General features: G+C 36.1%; 1 protein-coding gene across 11 annotated transcripts in view; it reads right to left on the reverse strand.

The window, feature by feature from the left end:
- Nucleotides 1–27,411, reverse strand: part of CDKAL1 (CDKAL1 threonylcarbamoyladenosine tRNA methylthiotransferase) — a 641,987-nt gene that overhangs the window by 147,795 nt on the left and 466,781 nt on the right. For all 11 annotated transcript variants that reach the window (XM_072729035.1, XM_025999312.2, XM_025999311.2 and 8 more), the window contains one exon: nucleotides 12,176–12,356. In XM_072729035.1, the coding sequence (XP_072585136.1) occupies nucleotides 12,176–12,356 (181 nt within the window). The remainder of the gene's footprint in view (nucleotides 1–12,175; nucleotides 12,357–27,411) is intronic.

Genomic DNA, 27,411 nt, shown 5'->3' on the forward strand with positions numbered 1-27,411 from the left:
AGTGTTCTTTTTATATGATTGTCTATAAGCTGATTACAAATATGAGAAGATTGCTATCACTGAACTTAAGGCTCTCAAGTCATAATCAACTCTTGGTTGTCCTAAAGTTGATTGTACAAACCATCGTTCCAAAATATGGTCATCACTGATTTATTTCTTACAATGGCTTGTAATTAACAGAAGAGTCATATGAAAGGACTTTAGGTATCAACAAAAACCCGTGTCTTTCTTTTCTTATCTTTACCATCCTAAACAAAAAATAATTCCACAGAAACATGCTCCATCCTGGAGCCACAGTCTATGCATGTCTAGTACAGTCCTAGTCCTGTGGGTCTGATTACATGAAGCTGATATGCATGATAATGAAATTCAGTTCATCACTGTCAGTCAGAACCAAATAAAAAGTCAGGCAGTGTTCTGTGGCAGGCAGGCAAGAGGTCAAATTCAGAAGGCAGAAAATTAGGGTGCATGGAGAGAAGGTTGGCATTTTCTGAAAGAATGATTCAGGCTGAGAGGAATTAGGAGCATGATTTTTTTTTTTCTGAAAAAAATCATTTGTGGCAGTAAACAGTAATGAAGATCTCACCAGTGATCTCTCCCCTGAGGTACTTCGCTGGGTCCCCTGGACAGGTTCCTGGGTGGTGAATTACTGCATCAGTCCCTATCCATGTATATTTTTTTATACCTCCAAAATAGCACTTATTTTCTTTTCATGAGATCTTGACAAAACATTCCACTTTTATTTACTCCAAATTAATCACATTTGTTGAATTCTCTAACACTTCCGTTCATGGTAGACAACCAAAGGGCTTAATAGTCCTGGCAAGGCCAAGGTATTATCCACATTGGCAGACTTCCCTCTACACAACTGGGGCTGAACAATTCTTGTTATTTTCACATTCTTCAAAGCTCCAAACATTATCATCCTGTTTTTCCTTCACTTTTTTTAGTGTGAGAGTTGGATTAAGGGAAAGTACTCAGTTTCAAAAGGATTTAAAAAAGAATGATCCTATCAGAGCATCAGCTTCTTCAAACAGTCCCAAATTCAGAGTTTTCAATGGGTTCAACACACACACACACACACACACACACACACACACACACACATACATTGATAAGCTTATCTTATAGCACTTAGAACAAAAACACAAAAAAAGATAAAGAGGTTACAAGGAAAAAGCCAATCCTTTAACTGCCATGTAGAAACAGTTTGGGAAGAGATAAAATCATGTTGGGGAGGGACAGGGAACAGATGAGGGCAGGGGTCTGGAGGGTCTGGCACTTCTCCTGCTGAGCAGAAAAGGCCTAGGCCTTGCCTGGGGAACAATCTTGTGACTAGTAAGAAACATAAAACCAATAGCGCCAGCAAGAACAAAGGCAGAAATAAGATGCAATGCCCTAAAGTTTTGGCATTTTCAAGGGTACCAATATTTGTCTATGAGCCTGGAATCAATCAAAAACCAACTAAGTGACCTCCTGTATAGCAAATTAATATTCTCCACTGTAACAGAGAATAACTTTGCAGACATGTAGCTAAGTCTAAGACTTGTAATTACTAAGTCCCAAAGAACGATTTATTGAAGGTCCCAGAGACTCCTGAAAACTCACCTATTAAGTCTTCAAACCTGTCTTGTGCAAATTCCTAATTGGGCTCCCTGACTCTTATGTCCACTGCACCTAGAATGACCTTTCAGAAACAAACACATGATCACTGCTATTCAGTAGCTCCCCACTATACACAGGAGAGTCTAAGGCCACTTCACATGGCTGATAAAGCCATCTTAGTCTAAGCCTACCTCCAGCCCTGCTCATTCACTGATAATACCACCTTATAGTTGCAGGATGCTCTCCATGACACCCAAACCAAAAAATTGCAACACACTTACTGTCCTACATATCATGTATTTTATGCGCATTAAATGATCCATGTTTTCTATATTCCCAGGTCTCTTCACATGTTGCTGGAAAAAGAAAGCACCTAAACTTTTAAAATATGGTTTGAAAGGTGGCCTTACAAATGATAGAGAATCAAAGATTATTAAGAATTTCAAGGGGCCTTAGAGACTATAAATTCAATTTTCTACTTGTTAAATGAAATGCCTTCTGTATAAAAACTCACACCAGGTAGGAGGTTCTCCACAACCTCTCTGGATTAGAATGTGGATCATTCTTTCCTGCTATTAATGCAGAATCTTCATGGGAGACTATCAAGTGATCTGCTGAAGTCTATATACAACAAAACTATGGTCAGGCTAAAAACTCTATCCAAAATGGAAGTGAAAAGAGAAACGATATGTCCAGAAGAGAAGAATTTAAAAGATTAACTGTATTTGGAGGGATCAAATACAATTAATTGCAGAAGAATCCCAAGATATTCTTTCTTTAAAAAACAAAAAACAAAAAACAAAAAAAGAAGTTAAAATAAAAAGGATCTTGAGTAAGGAAGTGTCTACATATAGGTATGTTTGGGAATCAGATTAGAATAAAGAATACCAGACAATCTACAGTATAAAGACTCCTGAAATATTTTTACCTCTCCTCCAAAGAAAAAAGCTTAGTTTGAAAATAGGAGACTGTGTAAACAATGTGGCTATCTTATCAAATAAGGCAAAAATGCCAAGATGTAAAAGTACCTTTCCATTAAGGCAATTTGATGTACTCAAAGAATTTTAGGAATGTCTAGAAAAAGTGACAAAGCCCTTTCTATATGCTGTATTTCTGTTTTGCTTTTTAAAATGAAGTATGTCCTGGACTCATAAGCAGCTAGATTCGGGAGAGTCACTGTATGTCACTGAATAAGCTCTGTATATGATTTAAGAACAATTGCTCATTCAACATCTGTACCAAGTGGTCACCTTGCCTTAGTGTGATTACTTCCAGCAAAAACTCAGTCCCTCACAGGGAAACCTACTGTGGACAGTTCTGGTGAAGCTGCCCGGTCTACCCCAAAGGGCAGACCTCTAGATCTCTCAGGAACACATACCCGCACTCCTCAGGGCTGAATCAAGAGGAGTATCATGGCTTCATTATCCTTAGGGTAAATATTCTAGAAACTGCAGCTAAATGAGTTATGATTCTTTTTATGCTCACATATATCTGAAGACATGGTCTTACTTCTCTAGTTCTAAGATGTGAGACAAGCAAGCAGGTGGATTTAATATCACAATTTAACATTTTATCTTATTTATTTTATTTTATTTTTATTTTTTTAAGATTTTATTTATTTATTCCTGAGAGACACAGAGAGAAAGGCGAGACACAGGCAGAGGGAGAAGCAGGCTCCATGCAGGGAGCTTGATGCGGGACTCGATCCCGGTACTCTGGGATCACAACCTGAGCAGAAGGCAGATGCTCAACCTGTTGAGCCACCCAGGCGTCCCGACAATTTAACATTTTAAACCAATATGAACATTCCAACAGTCATGCTTGTCATCTAAAGATTTTTCTTTTCCAAGTCCCAGGCCTCTTAGAGATTTCATCCCAACTTCATTATTTTTCATCAGAATTTCCTTAAAAAGAAACTCTGGAATTGATAGCTAAAGATCCAAAGACTTCTTAAACTTAAGTGATCTTTTTCAAACCTTGGCAACAATTTGAAAATACTCTTAGAGTTACTTAAGATTAATGAAGACTAATGAAGAAAGATTCAATAGAAAAGAAAATATAAACAGGCAAATCTGACCTTTCATCTAAAAGTCTAAGGTCACCCTCGTTTAGCTTAGGTGATCTTACTATCAGATCTCTTCTACGTTAATAATAATCTTGCAGAAGCTAAGAAAAAAGATCAATTTTAGTTTATCTTGCCTAATGTATTTTCATTATATATTTAATAGAGTTATACTTTTTTTTCAGCAGGCAAAAAGAGATTGGAGGAACCCCTTCTACCCCCACCTATGCAAATACAAAACCCAACGGGGCTTTATCCATTTGGTGATTTAAATGATTAAGAAATGCATATAATTTAGTTCGTTTATCAGAGCTCTACTATAAGACATTAACAACTGGAATTTATTTATATTAATGCTAGTAGTATTCATGTAAAAGTAGCTATGAAAAAAAGGGAATTTATTTTACATCATTTATGGTGAGGAGATGAGGAGAACACTTTCAGGGCTTAATTTTAGTGAAAATAAAGTATGCCTAAGAAAACAAGAGATTTTCACTAAGGGGCATTCTAAAGCCAGAATAAAAAGCTGTTATTTGAAAACAACCACATTGTGCTTTCTTTCAATAATGGGTTAGATTCTACCTTTATTTTTGATGTTTTGGCCAGGAAAATGGGAGATAAGTTAGGTTAAGAAAGAATTGCTAGCCATTTGCAGCTGTGTTTTACTTCAGGGAAGTCTGGTTGCTAAGAAGTTACATCAAGTACCTGAGGGAAGTAGACAATTATTAATTTTTTTTTTTTTTGCTTTTGGAGCAATTATTAATTTTTGATAAATCTCAGAGAACCATGGAGAGTCAATGCACATTCATGGTTCTGAATGCTATAAAAGTGAACCTCTTCTGGGCGACAGTTTTTACCTGGAGCACAATTACAGAAAGGTAGAGATGTGTCATGGATTACCTTGTATCTGCTCCTGAGAAGACGTGGAAAGTACTTAACCCTGACACCTCCAATGCAACTGAAAAGAGGCCCATTCTAGAGGTACCTAATTAAGATGAGGAGTACAGTAGAGTCCCTAATCAAACACAACTGGGGTCCTTATACAGAGATTGTCATGGGAAGACAGCTACATGGGGACACCATGTGACAACGGAGAAGAGACTGGAATTATGTACGCCACAAGTGGAGGAAAGACTACCAGCAACCTGCCCAGAGCAGAGAAGGAAAAACTCTGCCACATGTCCAGAGGGAGCAGGGGGGGCATGCTTTAGACTTCTAATTTCTAGAACTGTGAGGCAATATATTTCTGTTGTTTTAAAATGAAAGCATAGAAAGACATGGAGCAAACTCAAATGTATGTTACTAAGTGAAATAAGCCAATCTGAAAAGGCTACATATGGTATGATTCCAACTCTCTGACATCCCAGAAAAGACAAAGCTGTAGAGCCAGTAAACATCAGTGGTTGCCCGGTGCTAGGGGAAGGGAGGGATGAACAGGTGGAACACAGAGCAGTGGAACTAGGCTGCATGTTGCTGTAACAGTGGATACATGTAATTACACATTTTTCCAAACCCTTAGAATGTGTATCACCAAGAACAGAATGTAATGTCAGCTATGGAGTTTGGGTGATAATGATGTGTCAATGTAGGTTCATTAGTGTGACAAATGTACCACTCTGGGGCGGAATGGTGATACTGGGCAGGAAGTCTATGGGAAGTCTACGTACTTCCCATGCAAGTTTGCTGTAAACCTAAAACTGCTCTAAAATATAAAGTCTAAAACAGTAAAACAGGCTCTGCTATACCAGGACTGGGTTATTAAAATCTTAAAATGCAAGGAAGATGTTAAGGGGCCATGTTAAAAGATAAAAGACAAGAGGAAAAGAGAAAGCATCTGAAAGCTGATTTTATGCAGTGAGTCTTGCTTCTGGCTGAGGCAAACTAGCTTGTATCAGGCCAATGATCTTGCCAAGAACAATTAGAAAAGGTGAATAAAATGTATAATATGTTCTATTTCAACATCAAAAACTACCAAGGCAGTGAGGACCCGAGGGACCAAGATCCCCTGAGAGAAGGGAAGTCCATAAGCTTAACATTTGGAGCCACTTTTCCCTTCTACATATTCATTGGTTTGGAAGCAGTGGCTGGGAGGCTGCGGAGCCATGCAAAAGCTAAGAGGCTTAGAGACTGTACAGAGCCTTCTGCATTCTCATGAGCCTGGGGAGACAAAAATTAGAGTTGAAAAAATGGCCCTGGTAAGCACCAAGAATGTCAGATGAGACCCTGAAGAGGTACACTGGATAGTATGCTGTCTCTGGCTTTTTATCAGCTTACAAGAGCTGATGTTGTGCATCTCTTCCCAATTCCATGTTCACCGATGCCACATTGGTAGCCTGAAACTGGCAAGAGTAGTATTTTTATTATGGAAACTGGCAAATGCTACAAGAAAGAAGCCTTCCCACTGAGAGTCAGTCATTAAATATCAGCACATCACTGGCTGCATTCAATAAGTAAGGGCAAACCGGAAATAAATGAATCCCTAGAAAGGCTAAAAATAGATTCAAAAATCAATCTCAGATCAATTAAAATAATCAACCCTTACCTTAGAGCCTGGCAGAAGCAAAATCAAATCGTCCTGGAGGAAGATACATTACTATCTAGAACCTACTGCTTCATTTTGGTTTTTTAAGCAAACAATGGTCACCACTTAACAAAGATAATCAGGTACATGGAAAGAAAAGACAAATGACCAAAATCAAGGAAAAAAAAAAAAAAAGGACAACAGAAATAACCAATATTAGAACTAGATATTAGAGAATTCAGAATGAGCTTTAAGATAACTAATATGTTCAAAAAATACAAAGGAAAATATAAGGAATTTCACTAGAACACTAGAATCCACGAAGAAAAAAAAAATCAAATTCTACTTCTAGAAGAAGAAATAAATTAACTAAAAATTAGAAATTTCAAAGATGGGTTGGACAGCTAAATAAACACCGATGAAGAGAGGCTTAGTGAATTAGAAGAGCACTTCACAGATAGTATTGCACACCCAAATCACTTGGAGATGCAGACTATGACCGAGAAGGTCTGGGGTGGCACCTGGGACTCTGCCTGTGTGGCAGCCCTATGAGTGACAGTAGTGCTCCTTCTCCAGGGAACACAGCGTGCTACTGCTGTGGTGAATATCAGGGAACTAAAAAACAGGTAAAGAGAAAAAAATCCAGAAACATAAAGAGAACAAAGAATGAAAAATGTAAGAAAGGACAGCTTAGACACTGGGGAACATAATGAAAATATTTAACATATATAATGGAAATCCCAGAAGAAGGGATGGAGGATGGAACCTCCTTTGGGAATATCTGAAAAGAGAACGGCTGACATTTTACAAAGTTGATGAAAGAGACTGGGGTGGAGTAAAGAAGCCCCACAAGTTCCAAGCAGGATAAATACAAAGAAAAATATCAGCAGGGGGCTACAGTAGGGAAGGGCTCATATCATAAAGATCTGTTGATGTGGCTTTGGCCTAATGGAATCAATTCTAGGGAAATCTAGGAAAGACTCACAAAGGTTTGAGAAAATTGTGCTACCTTCCATGAGAAAAGGGAAAGATGACTCAGCAGAACCAAGAAACCAAAGGGCAGAGCATATATCAAATTAACAGTCCCAGGACTTATTTAGTTGAGGGGCTGAGGGAGTTTGTGGGGCCATTTTGCAATTCTGCTTACCACATAAGGCAATTCTGTCAAACATTTAAGGAAGAAATAATACAAATTCCTTACAAACTCTTCCAAAAAATGTAGAGAAAGAAATACTTTCCAATTGTCATACCCAAATTAAGAAGACATCACAAGAAAACTACAGATGAAAATCCTATATGAACAAAGATGCAAAGATTCTTCAAAAAATTTTAGCAAATTAACTAAAATAGTATATCAAATTATGATATACTATGATCAAATGAAGTTTGTCCCAGGAACGCAAGGTTGATTTAAACATTTGAAAACATTCAGCATAGTTCACAATATTAACAGATTTAATGCAGAACAAACTATATGATAATTCTGGCAGATGAAGAGAAAGTGATTAAGTTCAATTCTATTCATGAGTAAAACACACACACAGACATGCACAGGCACACATGACCATGCACACGTACACATACACACATGCAGGCATGCTCAAACACACAAGCCCACATACAAACTCTGAGTGAATTAGGAATAGAAAGGAACTTCCCTAATCTCAAAAGTATAGTCAACTTTTATACTGAAAGGAGAAATTCTGAAGACTATTCCTTTGAGTTTGGGAAGAAGAGATAAATGGTCAACTCTATTCAACAGCATACTGTAAATCCCAGCCAGTGCAATAGGACAAGAAATAAAAGTTATGAGGACAAGAAAGGGAGAAACAAAACTGCAACTATCAGCAGATGATATAACTGTATACATAGAAAACTCTATAAAGAAAAGTCAAAGGATGCCTGGGTGGCTCAGCAGTTAAGTGTGTCTGCCTTCAGCCCAGGGTGTGATCCTGGAGTACTGGGATCAAGTCCCACATCGGGCTCCCTGCATGGAGCCTGCTTCTCCCTCTGCCTGTGTCTTTGCCCCTCTCTTTCCGTGTCTCTCATGAATAAATAAATAAAATATTTTAAAAAGAATGAAGAAAAATCTATAGAACAATAATCAGAATTACTAAGTGAATTTAGCAAAGTTGACAGGAAAAAGATAGATATATTAAAATCAACCAAAATTTTAAATAGCAATAACAATAAAAAATGAAAATCAGTCATTTCAACAGTACCCAGGGACACACATGCAGGCACAGAACTAATGAATGATATGCAAGGTTTGTATACAGAAAACTTTAAAGCATTACTGAGAGAAATTAGAGAGATTAAAATAAAGAAGAGATATATTTTATTCAAAGATGGAGAACTAGGTATTATTACATCGTCAATTTCCCTCCAAATGAGCTAGAGAATCAATACAATCTCAATCAGAATGCCAGCAAAATGTTTTGCCGTATGTTGACAAATTTAGAAAGGCAAAGGGCCAAGAATACTTAGGACAATGTTCAAGAAAAAAACAGGGTTGAAAGGCATATACTGCAGTGTCAATACTTATTACAAAGCCATGGTAATTAATGTTGTGATTTGGTAGAAAGATGGACAAATAGATAAAAAAAAATAAAGTTCCAGAATATATGCACATGGGGAGATAGACACCGATTTATGAAAAAGATGATCAGGTAGAGAATGGGGCAAGGATGAGATTCAATAAACGGCAATAACTCAAGTGGATATCCTTGTAGAAAATAAAACTCTTGACCTCTACACCTCAACAAAAATACATTCCATTTGGATTAAAGATCTAAAGGTAAAAGGCAAAATAATAAAATGTCTAGATGAGTACACTGAGGGGTGTATTCATGATGGTGTGGGGAAGGAATCTGAAACAGGATCCAAAAGCATCAACATAAAATGAAAAGTACTGATAAATCCTACCATTAAAACTGACAATGTCTGGCCTTCGAAAGAGATCAGTAAGAAAGTAAAAAGACTGGTTACAGAATGGAAGAAGATATTTAAATTACCACGACTAACAAGGGACTTGAATTCTGAATATACAAATAATTCCTATAAATTAGAAGAAAGGGTGTGGGGATGCTGGGACACAGGAAAATAAGCAAACCAAAAGATAAGTGGGCAGAAGTTCTGAATAGAGACTTCGGAAAAATTATATCCAAATACCCAACATATAAAAAGTATTCAATGTCATTAGATACCAGAGAACAATACAACCACAATTAGATTACAATGCCTTCCCAGCAGAATGGCTAATAACAGAAATATAACAATGCCAAGTGTTGGCAAGAATATGGAGCTGCTAGTATTTTTATATATTGCTGGGGGAAATGTAAATTTACTCAACTATTTGGGAAAACTATTTGGCAATAGAAAGCAGATCCACTGTATTTCCTATGACCTAGAAATTACAGCTAAATGCCCAGCGGAAATGTGTATGTAGATGAGTTAAACAGAAGATATATACAAGAATGCTGATGGTGGTATCAGTTGCTAAGCTAATACTGTAATGTTGCAAATACCCAATTCTCTTTTCACATTAGGATGGATAAATGTCGATGAGATGAGTTATTATATTATATGCTGGCAAACTGAATTTAAATTAAAAAAAAAAAGGATGGATAAATATGCATGCAACAGAATACTACATAGCAATGAAAATGGATGAACTATAGCTACTTGCAAAAACAGACTAATCTCCCATAATATTGTTTAAAAAAAAAAAAAAGCTTTGGGGCTGGAGAAAGGTGCTCATGGCACAGCTGGTGCTCCAGGAAAGCCAGTGTCTGACTATTTTAGGACAGATTAGAGGGACTGTAACCATGCCTGAAATAAATACCCACAATCTCAATAAGCAACAGGTCCAACTCCTGGCAGAGAGATGTACAGATTTTTCAGATGTGAAATCTTAGGACAGCTGTATTATCTTTAAAAGCAGTATAATAATAAACAATGAAGAAAAAGATGAAAAATTATTTCTTGACAAAGTTACATGTTTTATAAACTCAGTAGAAAAATCCACTGCTTGTTAACTCTGAAGAGTTAAGACTTAAAGCAGGACTGTATGTAAAGTATTAATTTTATCAAAAAAAAAAAAACAATAAAAAGAATTACCACAGTTTTTAAAAAGTGCCAAACATTCAGACTCTGATGAATTCTTCCATTTATATCAAGTTTATGAATAGGTCAAAGTTATGTATGGTGTTAAAATAAGAGATAGTGATTTCTGTTGGGGAATGGGAGAGAATTGGATGGGGAGGGCAGGATGGGAAGCTCTGGGGTCTGGTAATGTTCTGTTTCTTGATCTGACTCAGGGTACATGCAAGTATTCACTTTAGAGAAATGTATAGCTGTACATGTTTTCTGTAGGGATGTTGTAGTTCAAAAAATGTTTTTATTTAAGTAAAGTTTAAGAAGAAATGGATGAAACTATAAGAACAAGAGATCAGTAGTTTTCAGGATCTGCAGATGGAGGGAGTAAAGAAATACAAAAAAGTAAAAAGAAAATTTTGGGAAGCTGCTGGAACTGCTCTGTACCTTGACTGTAGTAGCAGTTACACTAGTGTATGCATTCATCAAAATTTGAAGAACTGTAGACCAAGGAAGGTAAATTTTGCTATATGCAATAAAAGCTATTATAATTTAGGTATAAAAATAATGAATTAACTTATTTTTATGTTTGTGAAAAGTCAACTGTCCATGGTGTTATAGTCTTCTTCTCATTGATTAAATTAGATATAAAATTAAATAGTCTACCTGTAAAATATTTTCTTACCTTTGTATATACAGAAACTTGTGAAATAAAAATGTAGAAAATTTTGAAAAAACAAAGAATGATATTCACTTCAGTTTTAATGGGGAAAACAGACTTTAAAGTGTATCTCTGTATATACAAATAAAAAATATATTTGTTTTCTTCAACCAAATGTTGAAATAAAAAATCTGTATGTTTTATGTTTGATATTCACATATGGCATAATAGAAAAAAAAATAACAAGCTTGAGTTATTCCTTTTAGTATTTATTCATGGAAGCTTTGAGGAAAATTAATATAGGGCATAATGTTTTAGTTATTTGAAACAAAACAAAATTTTCAGTTAAAAACATATGACTTCCTCTTAAAGCTTATTAACATTTTTCCATCTTTAGCCAATGAATCTAGCAACTAAATTACTCTGAGAACATTAATTGCTGAGGCATTCTGGAAAATAAGTTACCTTTACTGGATATCAAACTTTTTTACATTCATTTTAAATTATCTTATTCTAGGGTACCTGAGTGGCTCAGTCGGTCTAAGTGTCTGCCCTTGGGTGGGTCATGATCTCAGGGTTCTGGGATGGAGCCTCACATGGGGCTCCCTGCTTAGCGGGAGTCTGCTTCTCCTTCTCTCTCTGCCCCTTCCCCTGCTTGTGTTCTTTCTCTCTAATAAATTAATAAAACTCTTAAAAAAAAACTATCTTATTTTAATACATTTCTGAACCTGTAAGGATGAAATTAAGTTGAGGTTCATTTGTGTGAAAGTAACACAAATCTGAAATAGACAGATGGCAAGCATCAAATCTATTCCATGGAAAAGGAAGGAAAACATAGGGCCCCCAGTGAGCAACAAATTATGAAAATCAGGGTAAACATGAAGCTTCTTTTGCTCACAGATATTTAAAGGTTGTCTTCTTTTCAAATATCCAAGGATTTCTCTTATAAACACAGGTAATACCAGATTATTATTCCCCCTGCCCCCCGTGTCATCTGAACCTCACTCTTCAAAAGAAAAAGAAAAAAAAAAAAAGGTGCTACTTTAGTTTCCTACAGTCATTTAAATCCTCCAAGGTTCCCCCACCCCTGACCCCATCTTGAAAAACTCCCCATATTTTTTAACTTGGAAGTTATACTACGAACTAGTTGTGTTAAGGCAGGCAACAAACAGCTGCATTTTTTATAGATACTGGCTGGTAAATTGAATACTTTGTGAGAGAAATATCTTACCACTTGTGCTGGAACTTGTACCATTTTCGCTGCAGGAGTTCCTGGTCTGGGATAAAACTGGTTAATAAAGAGGCTTGGAAATTTGTAGTCTTCCACAAGTTTCACTGTTTCTTGAAAATCTTGATCTGTTTCTCCAGGAAAACCACAGATAATATCTGTAGCAAGGGATATTCCGGGAACTCTAGAAAATAACATGACAAAAATGTAAAAAGCTGAATACAATCCATAATTATTCTATTCCTTTGACATTTTAAATGCCATTATTCCTCTTAAAACTAAATTTTATTTTTTAGGAAAGGGGCATTTGCAAAGAGTTTTAGAGTCTTAAATACTAAGTTTCTGAGCAACAGTGGCCCCCGTCATCCTCAAGGGACACTCATATTTAATTCTTTTTAATGTTCTTTTTTCCTATATTTTAAAACAGATACTTATTCTATTTCTGGATTTACTGATTTTTAGGCAGTATTTAGTAACTTCTCTACTACGGTAAGTGAGGATTCAATCCATTAAACTATCCTATACCTCCCCTCTCAATGTAATCACTGCAGAGTTTAAAATCAATCAATCACATTTCCATTAGTATAACTACAAAGATACTGTTCACTGTGGCGCCAACTGGTATATGCTATCATGTTTTCTTTTGCTACAATGTTTAATTTTTCCTAGAATTAATAACAGTCTCTTTTAAAAGATTCTTGCTTCATAGTCTAGGTACCTGTGTTCACGTTTTCCACAAGCTCCATCAGATTGATCAAAAATGAATACTATTTTCTAAACACTCAATGGACTATACATAATTCACTGATTCTATTTAATTCTGGAAATGCCACTCCTACTTTCTTTGTGTGTTGAACCAGTCATAATGTCACCCTTGAATGTTGCTCTTCAGTCGCCTTTTTCCCCACATTTCCCTTCTTCCTGAATCCTAAGTATTCTTACATCTCGATTACCCTATTCTCCTTAATTTTGTAGGAGCATTCTTTCAGAAGCTTCACCAAAAGGCATGCCAGGGAAATTTTGTTGTTATCGTTTTAGCATATCTGAACATGTCTTAATCCACACCACTGACTGATAGTGAAAAATATTATCATCAGAATTTTTTTTTCAAGCTGGCAAGGTTGTGGATGAGACGTCCTGATTCACTTTGATACAAGCTTCTTTATGTGTGCCCCCACTCTCTTTTTGAAAGCTTTTAGGATATTCATTTTATTCTCAATGTTTTAATTTTTTAAAAAAGATTTTATTTGACAGAGAGCACAAGCAGGGGGAGTGGCAGGCAGAGGGAGAGGGAGACGCAGGCTCCCCGCTGAGCAGAGAGCCTGATGCTGGACTCGATCCCAGGACCCTGGGATCTTTACCTGACCCAAAGGCAGATGCTTAACTGACTGAGCGACCCAGGTGCACCTTCTTCAGGTTTCTAAATTTCATGATAATAGGCCTTGTAAATCTTTGATGAGGCATGTAAATCTTTGTACAGGGGCACAATCTAGACACTCACAGTCTTTAGGTCTAGCAAATTTTCTTATGTTGCCATTTACTCATTTGTTTTAGAGACGCAATTCTTTCCTCATCTTTCTAAAGATACTAATTAAAGTTTTTCACAAATCTTCCTCTGCTCACTGTAAGTGTGACTACTTTCTCCAGGTCCCTCTCATCCATGGCTGAGACTTGCCATCAGTTAACATTGACTCTGCCCTTTAATATTAAAGAATAAATCACCGAAAGCTTCTCATCACATGTCGTTGGGTAACAGGCTGCCCTTGTTTTTGATAAAACCACATGTTACCCTCTTGGATGTACTTTCTCTGCGGCCCTTGGAGTTCTTCCATAAGGATATTTTACCCTGTAGTAACAATGCAATAATAACAAAATAACACAAACAGTATTCATAACTACAATAGTTTTCTCAATCCATAAACAACAGGAAAAATAGCCTCAAATATCACAATCTATAGATACCTAACCATATCAAAGTTTTCTATCCCTTAAATGTAGTTCTATATGGATGAACAGAACAAAACAATTTTTCTCATTGAAATATATTAGATTTTGGGAGCATAAGAGAGAACAAAGAATGTGACAATGGAAAGTCGAATTGTTGGCTGCCTAATACAAATGGCATCATCAAAACAACAGCTTTCTACACCTTGTTTGGATAACACTTTAATGCCTGGGTGAGAGGAGAATGACATTTATTTATTTTTTTCGACATTTATTTTTGAAAATATTTCTGTCCTGATTTCCACTTAGTCTCATCCAGCTATTAATTTGGCTGACCTTGAATTAGTGAGATAAGTTCCAAAGGCTGGAATTTTCTTTGTGATGGTAAATTAAAAAAAGCAGTAATATGCATAAAAGAAAAATGAAACTGCATTTGAAAAAAAAATTTAATTTTTATTGTGATGCAAAAACATTTTCTCCTTCAAGGGTGATTACCAAGATTACATTTTAAAGTCATAAGAGACATGTTTTCACAGTAAGATCTAGATAAAAAGACCATTTTCTAGACTCACTAAAAGCATGTGGAATAGAAAAAGTATGTCAATAATTTTAATTAGCAAATGTTTACACTTGACTTATAAATCCTTCTGAACAAAAGAAATCCACAACTAAACTCTAAGTAATAGATCATAGCAGAAATGACAGAGAAGAGTCCATCTCCCCTAGGAAATAATAAAAAAAAAATCTTAGAAACTGCCTGTGAAATATTATAGAAACCAAGACAATTGGTTATTGTCCTACACTATGAATTGCAATGAACTTGGCACTAGATCATGGGGTATTCCCAAAGGAAAGTACCTTACTGATTCTCCCTCCCCCCAATCCTCCTTGATCCATGATAGCTGAGCTCAGTATTATGCAACACCTGCTTACTTTGGCATTAAGATCGCCAGTGAGAAAAGACAAACCTTTACAAAAGTCACCTTAAATGTTTAAGAAGGGCATGTTCAATTTGTGAATATATTTGATAATCTACACAAAAAGCTTACAGATAACAAAGGAGAGAATTAGGTAAACTATGAATTTGTGAAAGACCTATGTTGGCTAGTATTTAAAAGTAAAAGCAATTTACTTTTGGTGTCCAAAATTTGGTGTCAAAGTATGTAAGAATATAAATTGATTGCCTATAAAATGTTTTCAAAGTAAAGACTACACTTTAATGTTAGAAGAGGCTCATCTATACATTAATTTTATATATGCAAATGATGCTTCTTAAAAACAATTTGGCTCCTTAGATGAACCAACTAAAAAGACTCCTATTTACACTGTTAATTTCCCTAAGTAAATAATTCTCTTCAGTTCATAAGAAAATCAAGAAAGTCTGAAGTGGACCTAATTCTAAATTAATTGCATATGATTTAAGTGGCTAGGAGGAAATTATAAGGAGTGTAAAATAGAACATTAATCCTAATATTTAATATGTTAATTGTAAATGCTGTTTTTGAGAAGCAATGCATTTTCAAAATACTAATTTTTTTAAATGATCATTTCTGCACATGTACTGAAGCTGTGAGTCTAATGAATATAATTATCAGGTATTCTATATTTTTAAAATTTAAAAGATCTATATTTATGTTTTCATAGCAGTATTGGAAAATAATTCTGAAAGAAGATGAAAATGAAAATGTTCAATTAGCTTAAATAACACATACATTCTGACTCAATATTTTTTCTGACATATACAAGCTTTTTACTAGCAAAATGGGTTCATTAAGTAACTTGGGAATAGAATTAATGAGAAAGATTCCAATTATGCATCTGCCTTGGCAGAAGCAGTGCTATGATCAGTTATGCAAATCTATCAGTAGGATATCAGATCTCTTTGCTGGCCCTAGGCTAGAATTTAAGAGAGCCTCAAACATTTAAAGACTTTATTATTTACCATGAATAAAAAAATAAACACATACACACATCATATTTGAAATACTACTTAAAATGTACTTTAATCATCTCAAGATTTTTACTTGCAATTTGGTGTTCTACTGGCAAAAAATGAGAAAACGATTCTATTCTTGCTTTAGAACAATAAATGAGTTTCAAATCCACATGTGAAAAAAATTAATACTAATATACATTCTATTTATCTCAAAAGAAAGAAATAAAAACAATCAGAAAAAGAATCAGATACATTAAAATTATTAACCATAAATGCATGATTAAAAGAAACTTTTTATAAAGTTCTGAATGAAAGTAAAAACACCTAAGTCTACGGGACATAGCTTAAATAAGTGCTTAGAAAGAAATTAATGGATTTAAATGTCTGTGCTAAAAAGAGGTAAACTCAATAATTTCAAGCTTTCACCTCAAGAAGCTAAAGAAGCAAATCCAAAAAATAAAAAAATAAAAATAAATAAAAAAGAAGCAAATCCAAAGTAGAACAAAAAATAAATTACTAAATAAAGGTTTAAAAATAAATCAATGAAAAAGAAAATAAAGAAAAAAATCAATAAAAGATGTCTTTTTGACATATAAACAATAAAATTACTAAACTATTAACTAGACTGAGAAGAAAAAATAAGTCACAAATGACCAACTTTAGGCATGAGGGAGGAGGCTGTACTACGGATGTTATCAATATGAAAAAAAATACTAAGGGTATACTTATTACAATTTTATGACGATAAATTAAAATTTTAAGCTAAAATGAGCAGATTCTTTAAAAGACATAAATTATAAAAACTGACTCAAGAAGAAGCAGAAAATCAAATAGTCTTTTATCTATTACAAAAATTGAACTTGTAATTAAAAATCGTGCCACTTAAAAAAAAACAATAGAAAACAACTCAGGCTCAGATGGCTTCACTAGTGAATTATATCAAACATTTAAGAAAGAATAAAACCAATTCTATAGAAATTGTTCAAAGATAGATGAAAAAAGAGCTCAATGTGTAAGCCCAGCAGTAGACAAAATACAAACCAGAGAAAAAGATCAGAAATAAACTCCAGACTGAGATTTTTTAAAAGATTTTATTTATTTGTTAGAGAGAAAGATCAAGACAGTGAGCATTCATGCACTCAAGCAGGGTGAGGAGCAGAGGGGAAGGGAGATTATCTCCAGCAGACTCTGCACTGAGCGCAGAGCCCAACTCGGGGCTTGATCCCACCACCCCAAGATCATGAAACCAAGTGTCAGATGCTCAACTGACTGAGCCACAGGCACCTCTAGACCAATATCTTTTATGAACACAGGGGCACTTAATAAAATATTAGAAAACAAGCCGAGAAACATATAAAAAGGATTATTTTCATGATCAAGTTTTAATTCCAGGAATTCAAGGTTGGTTTGACAAATTAACTAATGCAATAAGCCATATTAAAAGGATAGAAGATGACCCTATGGTCATCTCAATAGATGCAGAAAACTCAGCTGACAAATCCAACACTCATTCATGATAAAAACTCTCAGTAAAAAAGGAATAGAGAAAAACTATCTCAACCCAAGAGTTTACAGCTATTATTATGTTTATTGGTGAAAGACTGAATGCTTTTTCACTTAGATTAGTAACAAGACAAGGGTGTCTGTTCTTACTTCTACAACTCAATATATTACAGAGGATCTAGTCAGTGCAAGAAAGACACGAAGAAGAAATTACAGGCATATAGGTTGGAAAAGTACAAGTAAACTCATTTTTGCAGGTCACATGATTTTGTCTATGGAAACTCTAAGGAATCTAATGAACCTACCATTATAAGTGAGTCTAGCAGAGCTAAAGATTAATATATAAAAATCAACTGTACTTTTTATATTAGTAATGAACAATTAGAAAATGAAAAGAAGGAAACAATTTCATTCACAATAGCATAAAAAATACTTAGAATGAATTTGGAAAATGAAAGACCTATACTCTAGAAACAAAGAACTTAAATCTAGGGGTGCCTGGGTGGCTCAGTTGGTTAAGTATCTGCCTTCAGCTCAGGTCATAATCTCAGGGTCCTGGGATCAAGCCCAACACTGGCTTCTCTGCTTGGTGGAGAGTCTGCTTCTTTCTCTCGCACTGCCCTTTGCCAAACCCAATCCCTGCTAATGCTTGCACTCTTGCGTGTGCTCTCTGTTCCTCTCTCATAAATAAATAAAATCTTTTAAATAAGTAAATAAATACCTAAATAGATGAAACAATATACATATTTTCACAGATTGGAGGATTTTTTGCTGTTAAGATTGCATGTGTCCTCAGATTGATACATAGATTCATTGCAACTGCTATCAACATATCAGCATATTTTTCTGTAGACATTGATAAGCTGATTCTAAAATTTATATGGAAACACAAAGAACTTAGAGTGGTCAAAGCAATTTTCTTTTTAATTGCCCCACAAGGGGAATTTTCCTGATGGCACTAGTTTATTTCCCTCTTAAAATGACCAACTGCAATTAAATAAAGTGAACATAACCTCAAGATTTTATTGTCTTCATAACAAAATATGAAGCTTAGAACTGGATCACTTAGCCCATTCCCTTCTTATCTCCTCCCGGTTCAAAATGCTTGGATCTCTAACAGCCAGCATTCTCTTAGATATGCAGTTGGGCTCAACACATTCAAGCCTCAGCACAATCTCCTTTGTAGTTTTAGCTTTTTTTCTGGAAAATTGGCTTAGTCTGCCCACCACAGCCACTGTGCTTCCTGTCATAATGCTGCTTTCCCTGGGCATAAAGAGAATCTTTGCCTTTCTTGTACTGTGTTACTTTGTGGCATTGATGCTTGCCACATTTCTTGCAGAAATTCTGGCAGGTTTTAGGAACGTTCACCATGTTTGCAAGAGCACAGTCGGCACAGAAAGCACAATTTTGATAAAGAACAAAGTTGGTGGAATGGATGAATCTGACTTAAAGACAGTAATCACAACAGTGTGGTATTAGTATAAGGACAGATCAGTGGAATGGAACAATACAGAGAGTCAAAAAACATACCCATATTTTTATGGTTACTTAATTTTCTTTTCTTTTTTAAGTTTTTATTTATTTATCTGAGAGAGAGGTAGTGAGAGAGCACTAGTGGGAAGAGTGGAGAGGGAGAAGACCCCTTGCTGAGCAGGGAGCCTGATGCGGAGCTCAATCCCAGGATCATGACCTGAGCGAAAGGCAGATGCAAACCAAATATCGATAAAAATATTTGTATCCAGAATATATCAAGAACTCTTATGGCTCACAAATAAGAAGACAAACATGGACAATGGGCAAAGGATTTTAACCAACACTTCACTCCAGAAGATATATGAATAGCTAATAGGTGCATCAAAAGTTGGCTTAACATCACGAATAATCAGGGTAATGCAAGTTAAAACCATGTGCCATGAAACACATCCAAGAGTATGGCTACACTGAAAAAAGAATGAAAAATAAGACATTGATGGGCATCTAGAGAAACTAAAATCCTTATGCATTGTAGGTGGGAATTCAAAACACTGCAGTCACTTTGGAAAATAGTGTGGCAGTTTCTTAAAACCTTAAACATAGGGGTGCCTGGTTGGCTCAGATGGTTAAGCATCTGCCTTCAGCTCAGGTCATGATCTCAGGTCCTGGGATCCAGCCCTACCTCTGGCTCCCTGGTCCCAAGGGAGTCTGCCTCTCCCTCCTACTAATGTTCTCTCTCTCAAATGAATAGAAGATAAAATCTAAAAGAAAAAAAAAAGTTAAACATACTCTCACTATAACTAAGAAAGTTTACTTCTTAGTTATCTACCCAAGAAAAATTAAAACATATCTCCACACAAAGATTTCTATGTGGATTTTTATTTCGGCATTTCTCATAATAGTTCTAAACTGGAAATAGTCCAAATGTCTGTCAACTGGTGAATGGATCAACAAAATGTGGCATATGCATACAATGAAAATTTACCTACAAAGGGAAGAGAACCAGCTATATGTGCACCACACAGATGAAGCTTGAAAAACATTCTTTTTTTTTTTAAGATTTTATTTATTCATGAGAGACACAGAAAGGCAGAGACACAGGCAGAAGGAGAAGCAGGCTCCCTGCAAGGAGCCCTATGTGGGACTCGATCCCAGATCCCTAGATCATACCCTGAGCCAAAACAGAAGCTCAACTGCTGAGCCACCCAGGCATCCCCTAAAAATATTCTTAATAAAAGCAGGAAGTCACAAAGGACCATTTATTGTCTGATTCTATTTATATGAAATTTCTATTAGAAGCAAAACTACAGGAACAGAAAACAGATCAGTGGTTGCTTGGGTCTCCGGGTGGAAACAGATGGACTCCAAATAGGCAGTTAGAAATTTTTTCTCATAACTGATTGCATCGTGATGATGGCTGCACTAATTATTAATTTAAAAGAATCTTCAAAGTATATACTTACGTTGAGTGCATACGCATGGTATCTAAAGTATATCCATAATAAACCTGTTAAAAGTGGGGGAAAAATATACTATTTTGTGTCACAGCTACCAACACTTAACATCATGGAATCATTCCGCTCATCTTGAGGGAGGAAATTTAAGGAGAAACATGACGTCTTCAAGTAAATTTGAGAAAATCGAGAACAATCTCAGCAGCTTTAAAATTATCATCATGCTTTTACGAAAACCAATTCTTTTTTTTTTAAGATCTATTTTTTTAGAGAGAGAGAGTGAGTGGGTGTGTGTGTGTGTGTGTGTGTGTGTGTGAGTGCTTGAATGGGGGGCGCAGAGGGAGAAGGAGAGAGAATCTTAAGCTAACTCTGCACTCAGTGTGGAGCCCAGTGCAGGGCTCAATCCCACAACCCTGAGATCGCAACCTGAGGTGAAATCAAGAGTCAGATGCTTAACCACTGAGTCACCCAGGTACCCCATGAAAAACAATTCTAAGTGACCTGAGTGAAAAGAGAAAAAATACCTGATCATTAGGATGAGGGGTGAAAAGCCATAATGAGTCGCTAAGACAAAGACTAGTGAGGTGATGGCTCATCCCTCATCTTTAACATGGATATCTGGGAGAAAAATCTCCCCTTGCATATATATATAAGAGGCTCTGTTACCACCGAGTTGCATACTCCAGGGCAAATTACTTTACCTTAGTATGCTTTGGTTTCCTATTCTCTAAAACTGAGCTAGTAAAAGTCAGTACATTGTACTGACTGCTCTGGACAACAACTGCCACACAGGGCCTGGTATGTTTTAGTAATTACTAGCATAACCCTGTCAAAGAAATAATAACTGCCATCTCTTATACTAAGTGCCAGGTAATGTGTTAGCAACTTGCATGTTCCTTAGTACAACTTCCCAATATGGTAGACTCTATTTTAATCTGAGACCCAGAGCAAGTACCATCAGGGAAATAAGGTTGAGAAGAAAATTGCCCATATTTGCAGAATCACTAAATGATAAGGCAGTCTTATTTCTATCCATATTACTGAAGTCATGGATCTGAGATACTAAGCACTGGTGGATCATAAGTTTTCCTTAAAAATATTCAGAAATAATAATATTTGCAAAGCAATTTACTACAGTAAGTAAAACTTGCCTGTATCTTCAGAATTACATTTTAAAGAGAGGGTAATTGTGGTCTCAAAAGGTTAAATGTTTTGTCAAAGGTCACCAAGCTGTTGCTGGAGGGATCATAATTCAAACCCAAACCTTTCCACCTGGCTGGCACTCTTTCCATCACTCTTCCCTGGTGAATAGAGAGGCATTTAAAACCTAAAGGGTTATATGCTAAATTTATTCTTCAGAAGACATCTTGTTTTTTATCATTATCATCACTCATCAAGAAACAGGTAGATGAAATTATTCCTATTTCCAGATGGCTTAGAGGGAAGCAGCAGCAATAGTATTAGCAGAAAAGAAACTAGATTTTAAATCCAGACAGATTTGAGCTCCCAGTTCCTAGCTAAATTATCACAAGTTATGTTACTATTCAGAGCCTCAGGTCACTGTTTTCGACACAATGGGGATAACAACACATCCCTTCCTGGATTGTTGTGAGACAGAGTGAAGTAATGAATACAGAGCACTTACAACAGTAGCTGACACATAGTAGATGCTTAATAGATGTCAACTTGCTTTTGTGTTCCTTTTTTTTTTTTTTTAAAGATTTCATTTATTTATGCATGAGAGACAGAGAGAAAGAGAGAGAGAGAGAGAGGCAGAGACACAGGCAGAAGGAGAAGCAGGCTCCATGCAGGGAGCCTGATGTGAGATTCGATCCCGGGACTCCAGAATCATGCCCTGGGCAGAAGGCAGGAACTTAACTGCTGAGCCATCCAGGGATCCCCTGTGTTCCTTTTTTTTTTATTTTTTATTTACTTAATTATTTGACCCAGAGAGAGAGACACACACACAGAGAAAAAATAAATGGGGAAGGGGCAGAGGGAGAAGCAGACTCCCTGCGGAGCTGGGAGCCCAGCATGGGGCTCGATCCCAGGACCCTGGGATCATGACCTGAGCTGAAGGCAGATGATTGACCAACTGAGCCACCCAGGCGCCCCTGCTTTTGTGTTCCTTAAGGAACCAGTAGAAGTGAGGAACACCACCACATCATATACCTTAAACCTATACTCCTTCACCTTCTACTACCCCTATGGCCCATATTCCCGCTCATATTTCTTTTGTGTTTTGTGCCATGGATATATACTAGTAGAAAATTATATAAGGAGTATATGATCAGCATATAAGAGACAAATAGAGTTTACATGACACAATCAGTTTGATATTCTTTATCACAGAAAAGGATAGGAAGACACCAACATTTGGTGAGCTAATTTATGTGTAAAGTTTAAAAACTCCCCAAATGCTCTAGATATGAATAATATCCTGGCTGTAGTGCTACCTGAAAAAATTCCTAAAATATCTAATGAGGGAATTATACTAGTATTAGTTTGCTTCTGGAATTTTAATCATGTTAAAACTGCACAAATGAAAACTGGTTAATACTAGTTGAAACCTTAAAATTAAATATAAATAAATAAAGTAAAAATAGCTCAGGTAAGTTTTTACTTAATAATTGGCTTAATTAGCAGTTCTGTATATAATTTTCTGTTTGGTGAAATCTGCTCAAATGAATACTTATCTATCTGTGCATCCATTTGTCTAACTGTCCATCCATCTCTCCATCCATCCAGCTACCCATCTATCCATTTATTGCTCTCTCTATGGTATTCACCATTTAAGTACCTAGAATCACTCTCCTACTATAAACTCATAAGAGGGTGGTGTGTATGCATTTCAGGTAGGCATGCTTATAAGGAATGAGAACTAAAGAACAAAATAAAGAAGTGCCAATGCCAGTACAGTCCTTTCTTTATGTCATTCTAGGATTTCTTTTCTTGGGAGTCTGTGGACTCCTTAAAATTGCATGCATATATTTCAGGGGGAAGGGACTACAGATTTCTTCTGATTTTTTTTTTAAGATTTTATTTATTTATTCAAGAGAGACACATTGAGAGAGGCAGAGACATAGGCAGAGAGAGAAGACGGCTCCCTGTTGGGAGCCTGATGCGGTACTTGATCTCAGGACTCCGGGATCATGACCTGAGCTGAAGGCAGATGCTCAACTGCTGGGACACCTGGGCATCCCTGATACTTTTTTTTTTTTTTTTTGACAGAGAGAGAGAGAGGTGGAGGGAGAAAGAGAGCGCACACAAGCAAAGGGAGCAAGAAGGGAGAAGCAGGCTCCCTGGTGAGCAGGGAGCCCAAAGCAGGACTTGATCCCAGGACCCCAAGATCAAGACCTGAGCTGAAGACATATACTTAACTGACTAAGCCACCCATGCAACCCAAGATTTCTTCTGATTCTTGTTTTTTTTTTAGATTTTATTTATTTATTCATGATAGACACAGAGGGGTGGGGTGGGGACAGAGACACAGGCAGAGGGAGGAGCAGGCTCCATGCCAGGAGCCTGATGTGGGACTCGATCCCGGGACTCCAGGATCACACCCTGGGCCAAAGACAGGCGCTAAACTGCTGAGCCACCCAGGGATCTCTCTTCTGATTCTTAAAGCCTTCTGTGACCCAAATAAGATTAGGAGATATATTCTGTGAATGTTTCTTGATCAACCAAAAAATATTAGGAAAAAAAGATAACAGGTAACTTGACCTAATGACAGAGGGTATTAGGCTTTTTTTTTTCATCCAGACAGAAAAGGTTCCTTTGACAAATCTGAGTGAAATCATCATCTCTGCAGTGGTAGATTTAGTATAATCAGAAGCTGAGTTACATATTGCTGTTCTATTCATTTATTTTGTTTGCAAATAAAAAATGGTCAGAAGGCTGTAAATTTCATAAAGTTTAACCTAAGAGAAAGTCAGTGACATCAAATGGGTCCTAGTCTGTCAGTTATTATACTACTTTGGTCATGATGAAAATTGGTGTTACCCCACCATCTCTTAGCCTCAGACTCATATATTCTTAATGGTATTGCTGGTGCTAAAAGTCCAAAAAGTACATTTGGCTCTTTTGGCAGTTGGCCTCCTGTCAGGTCTTAAGAAAGGAGGTGTGACAGGAGATGAGAAGCTGGGAGCAAGGAGAAGCTTGGGTGTCTCTGATGGTGGTCACCTGCTGCTGGGTCGCTGGTCCTGGGTTCCAGCAACACAAACTCTTCCCTTTTGTCTCCCTAGCCTGCCTGGCAGGAGTGCTTCTTTCAGTAGTTACTACGCTCTGATAACCTACCTTATCCCTTCCCATCTTTACTTCCACAATCTTCTAGCTTCTGTGCCATCCACTTCCTGTATTAAATATCCTCTGGTAGGTACACGTGGCCTAGTTTTTCTTCCTGACTGGAACTAGATCAAACACATCAAACTCACCAGTGTCCATATGCTGTGACCTTGATGAAGTCACACCAACACAGACCACATTGTCTTGGGGTAAAGCAACAGATTTGAAATAAACGGTAAAAAGACAGGGTTAATAAAACATCAATGCTATTTGTTTGGAAACTGAGGACAAATAATATAAATGCATTCCTGTAAATGAGTATCTGTGATCTTCAAACGAGAGCTCGCAAAATTTGTGACCTTTAGAGAGGAGTTTACATCTATTTGAAGAAACTATTTTCAAATATTAGTCAAAATCTACAGCTAATTCACATATTATTTATAAGTGATATTTATAGCCAAAAATAACTTTAAGGCCTCTCCTAGACAGAAAAATGTAGCAGCAATAGATTTTTAAAAAATCATTACCTCTTTTCAAAAGTAATAAAACTACTTTTAATATGCTAAACACACACACACACACACACAGTCCAGATGGCTTATTTTTTTTAAATGTGGTATACTTTTAGTTTTTGGAATAAAAACAAGGTAGTATGTCTAAGACAGGAAAAGGAAAAAGTGTATGAATAGAAGGAAAAAGAACTTGCTAAGGCTCTGTAAATCTCTGGATATTCTGAGAAATCAGAATTTAAAGTGGTAGAAAATAATATATTAAATGTCGATGGTAGAAACTGATTGAGTATGTGGGAAAGTACTTCTGAAACTTAGAAAGAGAAATGACATTTACAAAGGGCAAAAACAGGGAGAGGGGCCACGTAGATGCAGGTAACACCAAAAAAGTTAGTGTCATCTATCTATTACATTACTAAACCCAGTATAAATTATGAATACACAGTTTGGCTTCAAGTGAAAAACAAATGAATCATCACTGTTAACTAAAAATTAAATAAACACTGTAAAGTTAAGGGTTTTTTTTTTTAATCCCGTAACACTACTGCTTGCATTCCATAGCAAATATTTTGGAATAAGCACAAAGCCTTACATAAGACCAAAGATATTGTTTTAAAAAGTGTAAGTAGGCATACCGGATAATATTGTTATAATATTTAAAAGGGACCATATTAAATCTCAGAATTTTTACACATCTGTTATTAAAATCATTTTATGATATTGCTGGTGGAAGTGAAGGTATTTACTATCTATGGTACTGTTAACACAATTCTTATATGAGTTTTTCTGTTTCTATGGTAACATGAATTATAAGGTTCAATGAAGCCAGATTCAGTAATGTGTATTTTTCTGTTATTCAAGGTGAAAAGGAAATGAAACATTTCCAACATTCATAAACTGCAGCAAATGTCTGAATTCCATTTAGAGATAAGATGATAATTACTAAAGTAATTAGAATTCTTCCTGGATGGAATTATTTTGCACACAGTGGAAATTTAGATTTGGGAATGAAAGCAGGGACCAGAGTATATTCAGCATCAGTAATTAATTACAACCCAAACCAATATGGTATTCTGATACCTCGGAACAGACTATACCTTCTTCTGTCTGCTTCTGATGACAATGCGAAAGAAAACTGGTCTCCCCAGCCCCATCCCTTAAGTCAGAAAGATAACGTGGGTAAAATCATTTTATTCAAGAGAAAATCCAATTACAGAAATAATCAACTTTTCCTTCCTGCTTTACTTTTTTTTTTTTTCATATTTGAAAGGGCATTCACATTAGCAGAGCCAATTAAACGAATATCAAGACAGGGCAAAAACTATAAAGTTAGGCAAGTTTCTTATATCTTTTAAAATTAAACTTTGAAAAAAACACCCACTTATTGAAATTTTAGAGACTCACACCCAGATCATAGTATTCTTTAGTAGGGAGGCATGATTAGAAGGTGGCTAAATGTCAGGTCTCAGAAAGAATAATTTCTAAAATTATATGGTAATAATGCCATTGACTCTAATATCCAGCCCATTATAAATAAGAAATCAGGCAAATTCTTGTTTTTAATGGAATTGTTGTCATCATCAAGAAATGGTACTCAGAGATATTATATTTCAAGTCTTATGCCATCGTAAAATGCAATTTGCATAGCAGCATCACAAAGAATACTGGAAAAAAAACACGAAAGAAAGCGAGCATGGGACAGAAGCTATCAAATCAAAACGCGGTATAGCATCATTCACAATTACATTCTTTATTCCTTATTAGTTGAACCCTCATTTTGTTTGGTTTAAATTCAGCCTACCCTAAAGATCATTATCAAGAGTTGACAAACTATGGCTGAATGATCAAATTCAGCCACTGCCTGTTTTTGTAAATAAAGTTTTATTTGAATACAGCCATGCCCACTCTTTTACACACTAAGGCAGCTTTGGCTACAAGAGCAGATCTGAGTAATTGTGACAGTTGCCAACTGAGATCATGCAATTCACAAGGTCAAAAATATTTATTGTCTGCAGGGAGCCTAGCTAGCCATGCCCACGACTCTAATTTTTGTTAAGTACCCCCAGAGATGCCCTAGGGTGAATCTAAGAGACAGAAGGCATCAACTTTTTCTGCTGTCGCCACATACACATTGAT

This window comes from Vulpes vulpes, chromosome 12 (assembly GCF_048418805.1).
Source record: "Vulpes vulpes isolate BD-2025 chromosome 12, VulVul3, whole genome shotgun sequence".
Lineage (NCBI taxonomy): Eukaryota > Metazoa > Chordata > Mammalia > Carnivora > Canidae > Vulpes > Vulpes vulpes.